The 17,234-nt window shown below is 46.4% G+C and overlaps 1 protein-coding gene across 1 annotated transcript; it reads right to left on the bottom strand.

Annotated features, from left to right (window-relative positions):
* Positions 1-3,666: 3,666 nt before the first annotated feature.
* LOC119479818 lies at positions 3,667-7,906 on the bottom strand. Its single transcript, XM_037755786.1, is given in 4 exon segments — positions 3,667-6,257; positions 6,260-6,761; positions 6,928-7,041; positions 7,295-7,906. Coding segments are annotated over 4 exon segments (3,819 nt in total).
* Positions 7,907-17,234: the final 9,328 nt, after the last annotated feature.

Here is a 17,234-nt window from a genome sequence, read left to right as displayed (position 1 = left end):
GTTTGCTGCTTCAGGAGGGAAGAGGAACATTTCTTTCTGTGTCTTATATTTATTCACTTTCTGACTCTGGTTCAGTGTCTGTCTGTATTTGTGCAGTTGGCATGAAACGGCCATGACTCACAGTTGAAGACCCAAGATGTGAAGTCCTGAGATACCCTTTGTGGTAGCTGTCAAACTTGAATCTTTTTCTCTCACTCATACACACACTTTCACACCATCAGGGACTTCTTGCTGTGGGGTAGTGGAGTGTAGACTTGTAAAATATTCAACAGGTTTTGATACCTCCCCTCCCTCCCTCCCTCCATCCATCCCTCCCTCCATCCCTGTGTCTGGAAAAAAGACATCTCTCACACTATGAGAGATTTGATGGAGTTCTCTCTGTCTTCACTGGGAAAACAGTGTTGCATGTAGTGGGCCTGACACACACACACACACACATACACACACGCACACACACACACACACACGCACGCGCACACGCACGCGCACACGCACGCACGCACACACACACACACACACACACACACATACACTCCTGTGGAATGAATAAGAGAGCCTGGACAGACATGAAGTACTGCTGTTGAAGCTTTTACCATTCAGTATTATAGATGTGCATCTCACGCTGTGCGTTGTGATCTCCATTTGCATGGTTGAGGTGTTATCTGATGGTCACGGTATCTATAGAATGTGTACTACCAAACTGCTCCTGAAGGCTGAGCCATCGGTGTGTGAATGAGTATTTAGATCAGATCCTGATGGGCAGGTTGGCTCCTTGCATGGCAGCCTCTGCCATCAGTGGATGAATGTGTGTGTGAATGGTTGAATGCTGACATGTAGTGTAAAGAGCTTTGAGTGGTCAGAAGACTAGAAAGGAGCTATATAAATACGAGTCCATTTACCATTTGGTGTGTGTGTGTGTGTGTGTGTGTGTGTGTGTGTGTGTGTGTGTGCATATTGCATCTTCTTAAATACCCCCGATAGGACTGTGTCATTGATTTTACGTATGAAACCATCACTGCTGATGAAAAGCCATTTAGTGTGACAACAATGGGTGAGGGCGAGAGAGAGAGAGAGAGATAACATGACAGACATGCTAAAGAAGAGCTCCTGATTTACCACAGAACATTTGGATTGTTAAGAGAGAGAAAAACATCTTGAACAAGAGAAATACAAGTATAAAGAAGACTTTTATTTTTTCTATCTCTTTTTTTCATGTTGGAAGCCTCAGTGTAGGGTTAGGGTCAGTGTAGGGTTAGGGTCAGTGTAGGGTTATTTATTACAAATTGAACTTGCAAAGTAGGCTAGGCTAACGGAGGCTACTAGCTAGCTAGCTAGCTAGCCACAGAAAACACTGACTTGAAACTCCTCGAAAAGAAGAATACAGTTTTTATTCACTTTACTTTTTTTCTTCTTCTACCAGAGCAGGTAGGGCATTTCAGTGAGCTTTACAGCTACAATAAATTAACTTATTAGAATGTTAACTACTTGCTAAATTAAGAGTAAGCATTAGCTTTTTTTTGGCGGGATTGTCAACATGGCTACTGACAGAGCAGCAGCAGTAGCAGCAGCAACAGGCAACTTCCTCTGCTTTTTTGAATACCCAGCAGAAATAAAATCAGAAAATGGAAAAATACAGTTTAGACACAGAGTGCAGAGAGAAAATGCAGAGACTTGCTGATCGCTTGAATAGCACTGGTACTATTACCAACTTGCTATTTTACACTGAGCACTCCACTGCATGGCACACAGCCATATTAAAGCACTACAGCTTCACCACAAGGAGAGGGATCTGCAAGGGGAGGCAAATCCAGATATTTGAGGATGAAGACAAAGACCAAGAGGGAAAACTAATGACTGTGAACCTTTACCAGAATGGTACAGTAATGGTGCAGGGTAATGAAACCACCCTGGGCTCATTTACACAGGACTTCCCCACTCTGACAAAAATGGCAGAATTAAAAAAGAATAAGAGCAGCACTCCGAGCTCCCCCATTACCACAGGCACCCCAACAGCAGAAACCCAGGCCCACAACATCATTCTACCTGCCTGGCTTTGACAACCAGAACCCAGACCACCACACTGTCAACCAGCTGAGAGAGAGACTGGCTCTGTTTGAAGTGGAGCTCACCGAGCTGAGAGAACAGGTGTGCTCCTATACCAGCACCACATCACACCTTGACCTCCGAGAACAGCTCTGCCAGGAGAAGCACCAGCTGGAGACTGCTACCCAGGAGCTGAGGGAACAGGTAGCTGGCCTGTAGAGGAACAAACAGGTCCTCACCACTGAACTCAGGGAAACACAAAACATTATGAGGAAAGAAATAGCACAGATGAAAGAAGAGATGGCAAGGGAACTGTCGGCCATCGTGGTGGAGCTACAACACAGAAAACAGATTGTAGAGACACCTACAGAACAACTACATCAGCCCCACGTACAAATGACCCACAACGTCAGCCCACCACCCTAAAAAAAGACAGAGAGGTCGTTATTCTCATCGACTCAAATGGAAAATTCATTCAAGAACAAAAACTATTCCCTAACATAAAACTGTCCAAGACATGGTGCCCAAAAACAGAAGACGCGCTCCACATCCTTTCTCAGGCTGAGTTTGGCACACCAGGCCATATTCTGATCCACACCGGCACCAACAACCTGCGAGAGGAGCAAGAAAATGTTGGCAGTCTGGTCTGCAGAGTAGCAGAGAAAGCATCCGAGTCCTTCCCCAACTCACGCATCATCATCTCTACCCTGCTACCCCGTAAAGACTTTCACCCCAAAACCAACAGCAAGGTGAACATTGACATCACCAGAGGGTGTGCCCTGATTCCTAACGTGCATGTTGCCCATCATCCAACCATAACTCCTGAGCACCTACACGACAACTCCCACTTAAAGAAGCAGGTAGTGTGGATATTCACCAAAACACTGAAGGATGTGGCACTTGGCCGCCAAACCCTCCATTCCACACCAGCCAGGGGACCGCCCAGAGACCCGTACTACCCTGACCCCACCAGGAGCCCAAGACCTCCTAGACATCCACCCAGATTCAACACTCCCCACAGGCCTCCACCACCACCGGAGCATCACCACCACCACCTCCAGCAGCACGGGCAGAGAGGCCCTGGCCCAGCCTACTATCCCCCACCACACCGCCAACTCTACCAAAACAAAGAGACCGGCCCTCAGCCCCAGTCCAGACCAAGCCCACATCCCCAGAGTCCAGGACCACACCAGGCCCCACGCAGCTACGCAGAGGCCCTCAGAGGACGAGTGGACTCTGAAGGAATGAGTGAGATCAAACAGCTCCTTCAGTACATCTGCACTAAGCTGAACGTAAGTTATGTCCATAACTATGGATCTATGAGACCGAAGGATGACCATCACCACGGTCTTCACCTTGAATGAAGCCATTCTTCTTCCTATCTACGAGACCATTATATCAACAAAGTCATGTGACTGACCTTAAGAGGCTGGCCGTAGGTTATAAAGCAACCGGAAAACCATGCCTCTTCCTCCTGCCTGGAACGCCTCAGCCCGTTCTGAGCGACAAGAGATGGTGACGGTCATCCTTCGGTCTCATAGATCCATAGTTATGGACATAACTTACGATCTATTTCGACCTCACTCTGACCATCACCACGGTCTTCACCTTGGATGACTAATATCAACATTCCGAAGATTCCACCGCCTCACCAACATGCTCGGCAGCCGACATAAGAACTGTGGAGCCAATTGCCGTAGACGTCACATTGACTCTATAAAACCTTGCAAACATGCATGGAGTACTCCATGATGCTGCTGCACAAATGTCCCCAACAACAACTTTCTTTATAGCTGCCCATGAAGTGGCCACACTGCGTGTGGAGTGGGCCACCAGACCTTCTGGGACTGGGAAATCTTGGTTAGAGTAAGCCTGAGAAATTGTCTCCACCAACCAGTGGGACAGACGCTGCTTAGACAGGGGGTGACCAAACTTCTTGCCCCCATAACAAATGAACAGCTGAGTGTGTGCCTGCCTCAGCGTCCGAGTACGATCAACATAGGCCTTCAGTGCCCTTACTGGACACAATGTATGAAGAGCCGCTCCCTCTTGGCAAGATGGATCAGGTTGGAATGTTTCCATTTCAATAGCCTGATTCACTGTCTGAGGGCTTACCACTTTAGGGAGGAAGAACGGGTTCGGCCACAGGGACACCCCTGCATATTCTGCTCTCCACCTCAAGCACTCGCTGCTCACAGACAGTGCGTGTAGCTCGCTCACCCTCTTGGCAGAGCAAATGGCCAAAAGGAATGCAGTCTTATGTGACAGAAACTTAAAATCTGACTGTTCCAGTGGTTCGTATGGGGCTGTAGCCAAGGACCTCAACACCAAAGGTAGGTCCCATGATGGAGCCCGTAAACTCCTGCCTGGGCGCAGACGGTTAGCACCTTTCAGAAACTGGGACACTATGGGGTGCTTCCCTACCGAAAGACCCCCCATTGTGTCATGGAAAGTAGAAATAGCCGCAGTGTAGCCCCTCAGGGTGCTAGCTGCCCTACCTGCATCCAGCAGCGACTGGAGGAAGTCAAGTACCAAAGCCACCGGGCAGGTGACGGGATCTGCCCCTTTATGGTGGCACCACGATGAGAACAACTTCCACCTTTGCTTGTAATTGTAGCGTGTGGAGGGTGCTCTAGCATTATCTATGGTCTCCCGAACAGCGTCACTCAGGTCATGAGAGACGGACTGAGAAGGGGCCAAGCCCACAGCTGGCTTGGTATACCAAATTTTTCCTCCCGCCTGGGACAGAAGGTCCACCCTGAGTGGCAAGGGCCCAGGTCGGCCGTGAACCAGGCGAAGGAGGGCTGGAAACCAATGTCTCCCCGGCCACCGTGGGGCTACCAACAGAACCTTGTAGTGCCCCCGGTTGATTCTGTCCAACACATGAGGAATCAATGGTAGTGGGGGAAAAGCGTACAGTAACCCCTTCGGCCACTCATGAGACAGAGCATCCAGGCCCAGAGGACCGCCTGGAGGCCTCAGGGAAAACCACAGCTGGCAATGGGCTGTCTCCTTGGATGCGAACAGATCTACCTGAGCTATACCAAAATGAGTCCACAAACTCGCCACCACCTCTGGGTGTAGTCTCCATTCCCCCGGGAGAGGCCCCGATCTGGAGAGGAGGTCTGCTGCCCGATTCAGCACCCCTGGTACATAGACAGCCTTTAGCGAGGCCAGACGTGGAAAAGCCCAAGGCAGAAGCCTCTGTGCAACCTTGAGGCAACGCAGAGACTTCGTGCCTCCTTGATGATTGACATGGTAAACTGCGACAGAGCTGTCCGACTTCACCAGGACATGCCTGCCGCGTATGAATGGGAGAAAGGCCCTGAGAGCCAGATGCACAGCCCTCAGCTCGAGCACATTGATGTGTTCGGTGTCCCATGGAGGTTTCCAAACACCTCTCGCCATTCTGCCCTCCCAGACTGCTCCCCAGCCTGTCCTGGAGGCATCTGTGGACACCAAAGTCCTCCTTGAAGGCAGATTGCCCAAGGGTACACCTTGTGTGAGCAACTTGTGGTCCCTCCATGGGCTCAGAGCTCTCTGACATGACTGAGTCACTCTGAGCTTCACATGCCTGTCCCTCCGTCGATGGAGGTTGAACGCATTCAGCCACCGCTGCAGGGGCCGAGCCTTGAGCAGGCCCAGCGGAATCACCAACACTGCTGCTGATATCAACCCCAGCAGTCTCTGAAAGTGAACCAACTGTAGGCGTTTGCCCAGTCGGAAGATACGCAAGACCGTTAGGATTCTCGCAACCCTCTGAGGGGTAAGGGACGCCTTCATCACAAGTGAGTTCAGGCAAAGCCCCAAGAATACTGTTTCCTGCCTCGGTTCGAGGTTGCTTTTCTTTAAGTTCACCCTGAAACCAAGGGATTGGACATGAGCTAAGACCCTCCCGGTATGCTGCATGACCTGTTCGCGAGATGAAGCGCAGACCAGCCAGTCGTCCAGGTATGGCAGGATCTTTAAGCCTGCCCTCTGGAGTGGTGACAAAGCGGCTGCTACCACTCGGGTGAAAACTCTCGGAGAAAGGGAGAGACCAAACGGAAGGACCTTGAACTCATAAGCTTGCCCTTGAAATGCGAACCGTAGAAACTGCCAATGTGCCTGACAAATGGGGACGTGGAAGTACGCGTCTTTTAGATCGATAGTGTTGAACCAATCCCCTTGCTCTATCGACTCTAGAATGGGCCGTGTGTGCAGCATTCTGAAGTATTTAGGCGCCGGAGGTCCAGGATGGGACGTATCCCACCATCCTTTTTGGGAACAAGGAAATATGTTGAATAAAAGCCAGCTTGCTGTTTGCTGGGCCTTACCTTCACAATTACTTTCTTCTGCAGGAGGATTGCAATCTCCTCGGACAGAACTTTTGCCTGGACTGGGTCCTTGACCAACGTCATCTGGACCCAGGAAAAAGGTGGGGGCCGCCGCCGAAATTGAATTCTGTAACCCCTTGCAACAGTAGCCACTACCCAGGGGTCTGAGACTTCCTTCTCCCAGCTGTCCAGGCGTAGCTGGGAGTGAACCTTGGCGGCTGCCCCACCACTCCTATGCAGAGGCCCCCTGGGTCCCTGGACCCTTGGGGGGGCGTCTCCTTTGAGGAGCCCCTCTTGCTGTAGGCTGGGGCTGAAACCCTTGATGCTGCAGTCACAGTCTTCCTGCAGCATCACCCGAATTTTGTGCACCTGAGCCCTGGCGCCTGACACGCCTCCAGGGCTCTGGATGACCCCAGGCAGCCTGGAATTGGTGCTGCTGGCCCGTTGGTCTCTGCCTCGTCGCTGCAGGCCGACTGAATGTGCGCTGCACGCTCTCTCGAGTACGCAGAGACTGTTCAGCTTTCTCCAAGACACTCTGGGAGTCAGAGTGAAAGACTCTACCCGGTACCACCGGCATGTTGGTAAGCTCCTTACTGATGTTCTCGGGGAGGGTTGTCTGAGCTAGCCAGATCTGTCTGCGGGCCATCATGGCTGACGACATAGCGGAACCGAGCCTAGCCTCCTGCACCCCGAATTAAACTGAGGGGCGCTACCAGGATTATTCCATGACCTCCTTAACGTCTGACAATAATCCTCGGCTGCAGGAATAGTCACTGAGGGGCGAGACTGTGAGATGCCAGCCCAGACTCCCTCTGATGAGCTAGGGGTTTCAATTGGAATTGAAAGGCCCATAATCTTAGCCGCACTCAAAACCTTTGAAAACACATCACTGGGAACAGAATCGCCAGTACCATCGTCTACGGACGCAGACTCACCTGTGTGAGATAGGCTAAGGCAATGTGACTCTTCAGCAATCTCTGGGTGACCCTCGTCCTCCAAGGTGGAGAACCCTGTGCATAGAGTGATATAGCATCAGGGTGATCTGCCTGATGTTCTTCATATGCCGGCAAGTCCCTGGGGGAGATCCCCTCCGAACAAGCCGCAGTCAGTGGAGCTGCTCTCTGAGCCTCCATTCTACTCACCCTGTCTGCCAGACCACGAATGGCGGCCAGGATTTGAGACTGAGTATCTTCCTGCCCCCCTGCCCCATCTACAGGTGGGGCTGGACTCTGCAGTGGCGGAGAGTTAGTCTCTGTGGCACGTTTTTTTCCATGCCCCTGGGACTGCCCCTGTTTACGCTTGCGGGAGCGGTTTTCTGTGCGACGCTCTCGTTCCCTACTAGAGGGAGCAGCTGCCGCAGTGTGTTGGGAATGCCCCTCAAGCCTAGCCCTTCGGGCCCTTTCCTCCAGAGGCAGATCAATGGCTGCTGGACATGGGCAATCAACGTCATCCATTAAATGCGCCATGCCCAAACAAGACGGACTCTCACGGTGACCGTCGCGGATGTCCATGGCTGCCCCACAGAACCGACAAGTCTGGGGAGCCATAATAGTACCAGGCAGCTGTCAGTGGTAAACTCAGCTGTACTAGAAGTATCTCAAATTAACCCCTCCTGCTGCGAACAGTAGTCAATGGTATGAGTATGCACTCACTGGCTCAAAGGTATAAACAAAAATACTGCTCATAAGATCTAAAATCACCCCTTTCCTGTACGCGGACATAGAAGGGGAACAAATAACCAATCCCACCTACTGCGCACAGAGGTTTAAGGGAAAAATGAAAACGCCCTTTTAAACACAAAGGGAATGCAAGGCAAAATCCTTGGCTAAATAAAATATGCCTAAATGTGGATTCGAACCCCAGCCTACCACGGTAAGAGCGCCTGCTCTACCGGCTGAGCTATAACACTCGGTGGACCTTTTCTCGGCGCGCCACTATTTAAATGAAGAACACCACTTGTGTATGCACGTGTACGAAGGGTGAAACAGAAAACTTAACTTGCGAAAACAGCTGAAAGAAGTAACTCTGCAACTGCGTCCAAGAGGAGAATAATACTGCAAAGCTGCTCACCCAAACGCCAACTTACGCAAAATGCCAACAGGCTATGGGGTAATCAGCCGCAGGTGATATCACTTATCTTACCTGCAACAAACAGAGAGTTACATACAGAACTCACGGGAAAAACCACAGAAATCCTCAGGGACACAAGGCCCCTGCACAATAAAGTGACGGATTATTGGCTTCCCGACATACTTAACGGTCTCCGATGAGGCGAGAAAGGCAAAGAGGAAGAGGCATGGTTTTCCGGTTGCTTTATAACCTACGGCCAGCCTCTTAAGGTCAGTCACATGACTTTGTTGATATTATGGTCTCGCAGATAGGAAGAAGAATGGCTTCATTCAAGGTGAAGACCGTGGTGACGGTCAGAGTGAGGTCGAAATAGATCTAGTATTAGAACAAAACAAATCCAAGCACACACAGACACACACACACACACACACACACACACACACACACTACAGTCTTTGTTCTAACGTTGAAAAGAATGTTACATATTTTTCATTGTTTACAATATATTGTTCTTTCAACCCCATCAGTTTCACCATTACAGATGTACACACACGCACACACACACACACACAGATACATACATGCATACATACATGCACACACACATTTATAAATACATAAACACATCACTCAAACAAATGCCTTTAATGATGTTTTATATTGTTTAATGTTTGCATCTCTTTTAACAATACAAAAGTTACTATCTTAACTGTACTCTTTCTCTTCTTTGTAATGAAATCTCTGTCTATACGCATTTGGAACATCCAGGGCCTAAACTCTTCAGCCTTCGGGCTGAAGAGTTTAACTCCTGAATTCAATACAAACCTTAAAGATGTCGACATCATCATCCTGCAGGAGACATGGTGTAAAGCAGACACTGTCACCCACTGTCCAAAAAATTATAGAGAAATAATAGTTCCATCTCAAAAACATAGCTACACTAACAAAGGTAGAGGATCTGGAGGATTAATCATCTGGTACAAATCTGACCTACAAAATGTAATCGAGCCCCTCAAAATTGACAAATACCACATTTGGTTAAAACTAAAGAAGGAGCTCCTATCAATTGATAAGAATGTGTTTCTTTGTGCGATATGTATCCCCCCTCCGAATCCTCCTATTTCTCAGATGACACCTTCTCCATCCTTGAGAAAGAGACGAGCCATTTCCAGGCCCAGGGAAATGTGCTCATCGCTGGGGACACAAACGCACGCACAGGAACACTAGCTGACCTCACCGACCCAAAAGGGGACAATTTCATCCTAAATCAGAACACATTAGACACTCTCACTCTCCCCCACAGGAACAACAGCGACCACGTCGTCAATAAGAGCGGAGGGACCTTCTACAGCTCTGTCGAAGCTTCAGTCTGTACTTCGTCAACGGTAGGGTAAGGGGGGACAGCCTGGGTAGATTCACCTGTTGCTCACCTCTTGGCCACAGCACCGTAGATTATACGACGACAGACATCGACCCTTCCTCTCTCAGCTCATTCACAGTCAAACCACTAACCCCTCTGTCTGATCACAGTCAAATAACTCTGTTTATCAAAAGATCAGACATACAGATAATTCACACGCAAGCCAGTAAGCTGTACAACATTAGAAATTCATACAGATGGGACCAAAACAGTGCAGAACAATACCAGAAAGCAATCAATAACTCCAAAATCCAAACACTTTTAGGCAACTTTCTGAACTCCACATACTCTACAATAAAGAAGGCCTCAATCTAGCAGTGAAAAACATTAACAATATAATCAGGCATACTGCAAAAACAGCTCAACTGAAAGTAACAATGAATAAACCAAAAACAACTGGTTTGATACAGACTGTAGAACTATTAGGAAAAAGCTTCAGATGTTATCAAACCAAAAACACAGAGACCCCAATAATGCTGATCTACGCCTTCATTATTGTGAGACCCTAAAACTCTACAAACGTACACTCAGACTCAAAAAAGAGCAATTCAACAAACATCAACTGACAGTAATTGAGGAGGTCATCAACACAAACAACAAACAGCAACTGACAGTAATTGAGGAGGTCATCAACACAAACAACTTCTGGCAAAATTGGAAAAAACTGAATAAATCCCAACATGAGGAATTGGCTATACAAAACGGTGACATATGGACAACTCATTTTAAAACACTATACCATACCGTTCAAATTAATGCAAACAGAACATTCACAAATTCATGAGAAGTTGACTGAATTGGAACTAGCTATAAAGGACAACCAAAATCCATTAGACTCCTCAATTACTGAGCAAGAGCTCCTTGAGAAACTACAGGCCCTCAAACCTAAAAAAGCAGGTGGGCCTGATGGCATCTTGAACCAAATGCTCAAACCCATAAACAAGAAATTTCAATTGGCTATATTAAAACTATTTAATTTGGTTCTGAGTGTAGGTTATTTTCCTGACATCTGGAATCAAGGACTCATAACCCCAATCTATAAAAACGGAGACAAATTTGACCCTAACAATTACCAAGGCATCTGTGTGAACAGTAATCTGGGGAAGGTTTTCCGTAGTATCATGAATGCCAGACTTTTGCATTTCCTTACCAAACACAATGTCTTGAGTAAAAGCCAAATTGGATTTATACCAAAACATCGCACAACTGATCATATTTACACCCTACACACCCTGATTGATAAACATATAAACCAAAATAAAACCAAAATTGATGCCTGTTTTATTGACTTTCAAAAAGCTTTTGATTCTATTTGGCATACAGGACTGTTCTACAAAGTTATTGAAAGTGGTGTAGGGGGTAAAGCATATGATATTATTAAATCAATGTATACTGGCAACATGTGCAGCATAAAAGATGGTAAAAAAAGAACAGAATTCTTTAACCAAGGGCGGGGTGTTCATCAGGGCTGTAATCTCAGCCCTGCCCTCTTCAATATTTACATCAATGAATTGGCTACTCTAATAGAAAAATCCCCGATCCCTGGTGTAAGTCTTCACAATCAGGAAGTGAAATGCCTGCTCTTTGCAGATGACCTGGTCCTGTTGTCCCCCACAGCAGACGGCCTACAGCAGAGCCTGGACCTGCTAGAGCAGTACTGTCAGACCTGGGCCTGCTAGAGCAGTACTGTCAGACCTGGACCTGCTAGAGCAGTACTGTCAGACCTGGCCCTGCTAGAGCAGTACTGTCAGACCTGGGCCCTGACAGTAAACCCCAAAAAGACCAAAATAATGATTTTCCAAAAAAGATCCAGATCTCAGGATGTTCTACCAAAGTTCTCAATTGGTACAAAACATGTAGAGTACTGCACACACTACAATTACCTCGGTTTAAAAATGAGTTCAACTGGACATTTTAAAGAGGCAGTTCATGAGCTGAGAGAGAAAGCACGCAGGGCTTTCTATGCCATTCAAAAAAATATCCAAACCGAAATACCGATTAGAATTTGGCTTAAACTTATCGAGTGTGTTATTGAACCAATTGCACTCTATGGCAGCGAGGTGTGGGGTCCACTTACAAACCAAAACTTCACGCAATGGGATCAACACCCCACTGAGACTCTGCATGCAGAGTTCTGTAAGATTCTCCTACATGTCCAGAGGAAAACTACAAATAATGCATGCAGGGCAGAATTAGGCCAGTATCCACTAATAATAAAAATACACACATCTAAAACATAGTGACCCCCTCTCATATCATTACCAAGCCCTGCAGTGCCAAGAGATGAGCAGAAAGGGGAACCCCCTTACCCAGCTGGTCCTGAGGCTGAGTTCACCAACCCTCTCCACTAACACACCAAGGCCTCAGGACCAGAACAGACCACCAATTAAACTCAACCAGATTACAACACAGTTCAAACTAAACTACATCACCTATTGGCAAACACAGACAAAGGCACAGAGCAGAATGCAGCGCTATCTGGCTCTAAATTGACAGTACACCATAGCAGACTATTTGAGCATGGTTACTGATCTACATTTAAGAAAAACCTTGACAAAGTCCAGACTGAGTGAGCACAGCCTTGCCATAGAACAGGGGCAACACAGGAAGACCTGGCTCCCTGTAGAGCAACGGCTGTGCTCTCACTGCAGCCTGAGTGAGCTTGAAACAGAGCTACACTTCCTCACCAGATATGAGAAATATCAAGAAATCAGGGATATATATTTAAAAGAAATTAATTTCAGAACTAAAGATTTTCTACAGCTCACAGGTGAAGACAAGTTATCTGTCCTACTGGGGGAGGACACTAGGACCTGTGAGCTGGTAGCAGTCTATGTTGCTGCCTGCCATCAACTGAGGGACATGGACATCAACTGAGGGACAGGGACAGGGACAGCTGTCTGCACCTTGTTGTTGTTTGTTTGTTTGTAAATTTGTATCATTCCTGTTTATATCATTGTTCAAATTAATTGATTGAAATTATTTTGTATTTTATTTTATTTAATCAATGTTTATGAATGTAATTATTGTAAAAAAATTCATCATTTCAATATGCTTTGGCAACATGTGCAGTGTTACGTCATGCCAATAAAGCCATTTGAATTGAATTGAATTGAGAGAGAGAGAGAGAGAGAGAGAGCAAGGGGAGGAGAGAGACCTTAAGTGTTCAAATGATCCCTCGGGATAAGATTATAATGAGTCACCTGTCAGTCACCAGAGGCCGGTATTTCAAAATGATCAGGATTATAGTGGTTGGATTCGATTAAATCCTGATCTGATCAGAAAACTGTGTATTTCAAAGCAAATCTAAAGATTTCTGATCCTGAAGATTTGGATCCAGATTCTGTGATCCAATCCATCTCTGTCTGGATGCATCTGCATCAAATTCAAGGCAGCAATCTGGATCAATTTGATCCCAAAATTCAGGATCATTTGGATCCCACCTCAGAGGTAGATTTGACTTAGATTGACAAATAGCCTAGGCTTCACTTCTGCCAAATATTGTTACCCAAGATGTTTATTACATCTATTATCTATCAGTTGACCGGCATTTCAAATGTGAAACTGTTTTAGTTCTAACAGAATGAAGTAATTGAATAAATAGATTATATAAAAAAAACCCATCCAGGACTTTTGGAGTAATCGTCCAAACCAACAAACTAACAAACAAACCAACGCCAGTGAAAACAGAACCTCCTTCCTAGGCCTTCGGCCTTGGCGGAGGTAAAAATTGGTTTCCACATAGGATCAGCAGAAACCTTTATTAAAACAATCAATTGCTTACAGATTGTAATAAGTACAATTCAACAAGTGTTTCCAATCACACCAAATAAACCCTAACAATTAAGAAAGCCATATGCAACAGAGGGAAAGGCCAAGGCGGGTGGGAGAGATGGACAGCCCTAATAAATGGTGCTGGAGCTACTTGATAGCTTCATACGTGATACATTCACAGTGGGCATGAAGATGGTCAGAGAGTATTGATAAAACTGCTGTCACCAAAATGCTATTTTCCGGCCCCATGTGCAATGGCGACACTATGGCTGAATGTAGCGTCCTCCTAACCCCTTAAAATTACATATAATTATAACATGATAAACGCAGTAAATTAATAATCAAAAGCAAGAAATATATCTGGCGGTGAATGAACCTATGATCTGGATCAACAATGAAGAATTTTGACAGAAGAAAACAAAAGAAACAGAAAAGAAACAAATACTACAAAGAAAGAGATTGTGTTTAATGGAAAGGGAGTATACTCTGACGGTGACTTCCCTACCAAAGTGAAACAAATGAGAGGCCTGTACAGGCTTATCAGGGACCAACTCAGGAAGGAAAATATCAGATCATATATCATCGCAAGGATGGGACTACGGCGATCTCCAACAGTCCAGAGATGGTATGCACGGCCCTGGAAGGAAAGGGAATGATAAGTGCAAGCAGCAAAGGAGATGGCTGTCCTGGCTCCACGGCTGAGTGGGACACTGTGCGACAGAGGCAGAGCATGAGGAGAAACGAAGCTAGATATACAGAAACTAACAACTGTCCACGGGAGGTGGACCGCAGACTGGACAATCTGAACTAGAGACAAGTGACATTCCCCAGAAATGACATTATTTCCAAGTTTTTATTTGTAGGCTACAAGCATGTGATATGTAGCTGGTAACAAGAAGAGCGGTTGGTGCGCTCTCTCTTTCTCTTTCTCTCTTTCCCTCTCTCTCGTGCGAGTGTACGTGAGTGTTTACGTGAGTAAGTGTAGGGTATGAGCGTGTGTGTGTGTGTGTGTGGGAGTGTGTATAGGCTACGTGTTGGTGAATGCCAAAAGTCACCATTTCTTCCATAGACAGGGTTGCTTTGCTGGTTTATTAGGGCCCGAGCACGAAAGTGCCAGGACCCAACGGCGTCCTGGCACGAATTTTCGTGCGAGGAAACCTATTGTTTTTCTAAGTATTATTAGGGCCCGAGCACGAAAGTGCCAGGACCCCAACGGTGTCCTGGCACGAAAGTGCAAGGAAACCTATTGTTTTTCTAAGTATTATTATTCTTTTTCTGCCGGGAGATCGCGTTTTTGGGACCTTTTCCATCCCCAAAAACTCACCAAAAGTGGAATATGCATCAGAAGTGGCGCGAAATTCAAAGTTCTGTAGTGATTCGGATCGGGTGTCGCCAGCGGGCGAGATAGCGCCCCCTAATGTAGGCAGTTTTTCAGGGAAAGTTTCTTCGATCTTCAGGAAATTCAAGTATGTCATAACTCACGCCCTCATACCTGGATTAAATATTTTTGAGATTTTTTCGGCCAACAGGAAGTCAGCCATGTTGGACTTCCTGCGTTTTTTTTTAAATGTACGAACGCATATTTGAAGACTTTAGGATGCACAAAAAATTATGAAACTTTACACGCACATCCAAACTAGTAATTACTTTATTTTAGTGGTGAAATTTTGCATGGGCGTGGCACGTTGGCTCTCTAGCGCCCCCTTATGTCTTGTTTCTTGTGAACATACCTTGAGGTACTCGGAAACGCATGAAACTTGGCAATATGATGGACACCTGTGAACGTTATGTAAATATACAGCCATTAGGTTCAGTGTGTTAAGCCGGCTCTCTAGCGCCCCCTAACGCGTGGAAGGCCGTAGTTTGGTCAAAGTTGATCCGATATTCATGAAATTTGGTAGGCATATCCCACTCATTATTTCGGACATATTCTTCATCGGGTTTCATTAGCTCCGCCCACCCGGAAGTCGGCCATATTAGAATATCTGCGTTTTTCATGTATTTTATGCATACTTTTACGAACTCCTCCTAGAGAGTTTATCGGATCCGCGTCAAATTTGGCTAGTATAACCCTCCCACTACTGTGATGGTAAATTGCGAAGGGATTTTTGATCGCTCGCACGGTGATGTCATACGTCATGTGCGAAGATGCCAATTTGTCACTTTTTAGGTATGGAACTTTGCGATACTCCTCCTAGAGAATTCAAGCAATCTATCTCAAAGTCTGCCAGCAGAATCTCAACACCTTCACGAAGCTAAATTGCGAAGCTTTTGTGTTTTCGTGAAACGGCGTTCTTGTAGCGGCGCGGCGAATTTTGATGTTTCGCCATGACACAGGATGCTGTTGTAACTTGACTTTACATAGTCCAATCTGCTCCAAACTTCACAAGCTGGATAAGAGTCCAGGCCTGAAGACATATATGTGCCATTATGAGTGAAAGTCATAGCGTCCCCTACAGGAAACAGGAAGTTGTTGTAAATTGTCTATACATTGTCCAATCTTCCCCAAATTTGACATGTTTTATAAGAGTCTTGCCCTGAAGACATGTACGTGCCCCAACGTGTGCGTTCCCCCGACGTGCGCGCGTGGGCGAGGGCCCGATCATCGCTGCTTGCAGCTTTAATTAGGGCCCGAGCACGAAAGTGCCAGGACCCCAACGGTGTCCTGGCACGAAGTGCGAGGAAACCTATTGTTTTTCTACAGATTATTATTATTATTAGGGCCCGAGCACGAAAGTGCCAGGACCCCAACGGTGTCCTGGCACGAAGTGCGAGGAAACCTATTGTTTTTCTAAGTATTATTAGGGCCCGAGCACGAAAGTGCCAGGACCCCAACGGTGTCCTGGCACGAAGTGCGAGGAAACCTATTGTTTTTCTACAGATTATTATTATTATTATTATTATTATTTTTCTGCTGCAAAAACGCGTTTTTGAGACCTTTCCCATTCCCAAAAACTCACCAAAATTGGAACGTGCGTCGGGAGGTGCGAAAATTGCAATGTTCTGTAGTGTTTCGGAACGGGCGTCGCCAGCGGACTCCATAGCGCCCCCTAATGCGTTGAAACCTTAACTTTGTTAAAGTTCATCCGATATTCATGAAATTTGGTATGCATATCCCACTAATTATTTGAAACATATTACTAATTGTTTTTTTTTTAGCTCCGCCCAACCGGAAGTCGGCCATATTGAATTTTGTGTTTTTCATGTCATTTACATACTTTTACGAACTCCTCCTAGAGACTTCATCGGATTCGCGTCAAAATTGGGTGGTACAACCCTCAAACTACTGTGATGATAAATTGCGAAGGGATTTTTGATCGCTCGCACGGTGATGTCATACGTCATGTGCGAAGACGCCATTTTGTCACTTTTTAGGTATGGAACTTTGCGATACTCCTCCTAGAGGATTCAAGCGATCCATCTCAAAGTTGGGCAGCAGAATCTCAACACCTTCACGATGCTAAATTGCGAAGCTTTTGTGTTTTCGTGAAACGGCGTTCTTGTGGCGGCGCGGCGAATTCTGATGTTTCGCCATGACACAGGAGGCTGTTGTAACTTGACTTTACATAGTCCGATCTGCCCCAAATTTCACAAGCTGGATAATAGTCCAG

The sequence above is a fragment of the Sebastes umbrosus genome, chromosome 20 (assembly GCF_015220745.1).
Source record: "Sebastes umbrosus isolate fSebUmb1 chromosome 20, fSebUmb1.pri, whole genome shotgun sequence".
NCBI classification, from domain to species: domain Eukaryota; kingdom Metazoa; phylum Chordata; class Actinopteri; order Perciformes; family Sebastidae; genus Sebastes; species Sebastes umbrosus.
The sequence above is the reverse complement of the archived record's forward strand: the minus strand, read 5'-3'. Positions and strand labels throughout refer to the sequence as shown.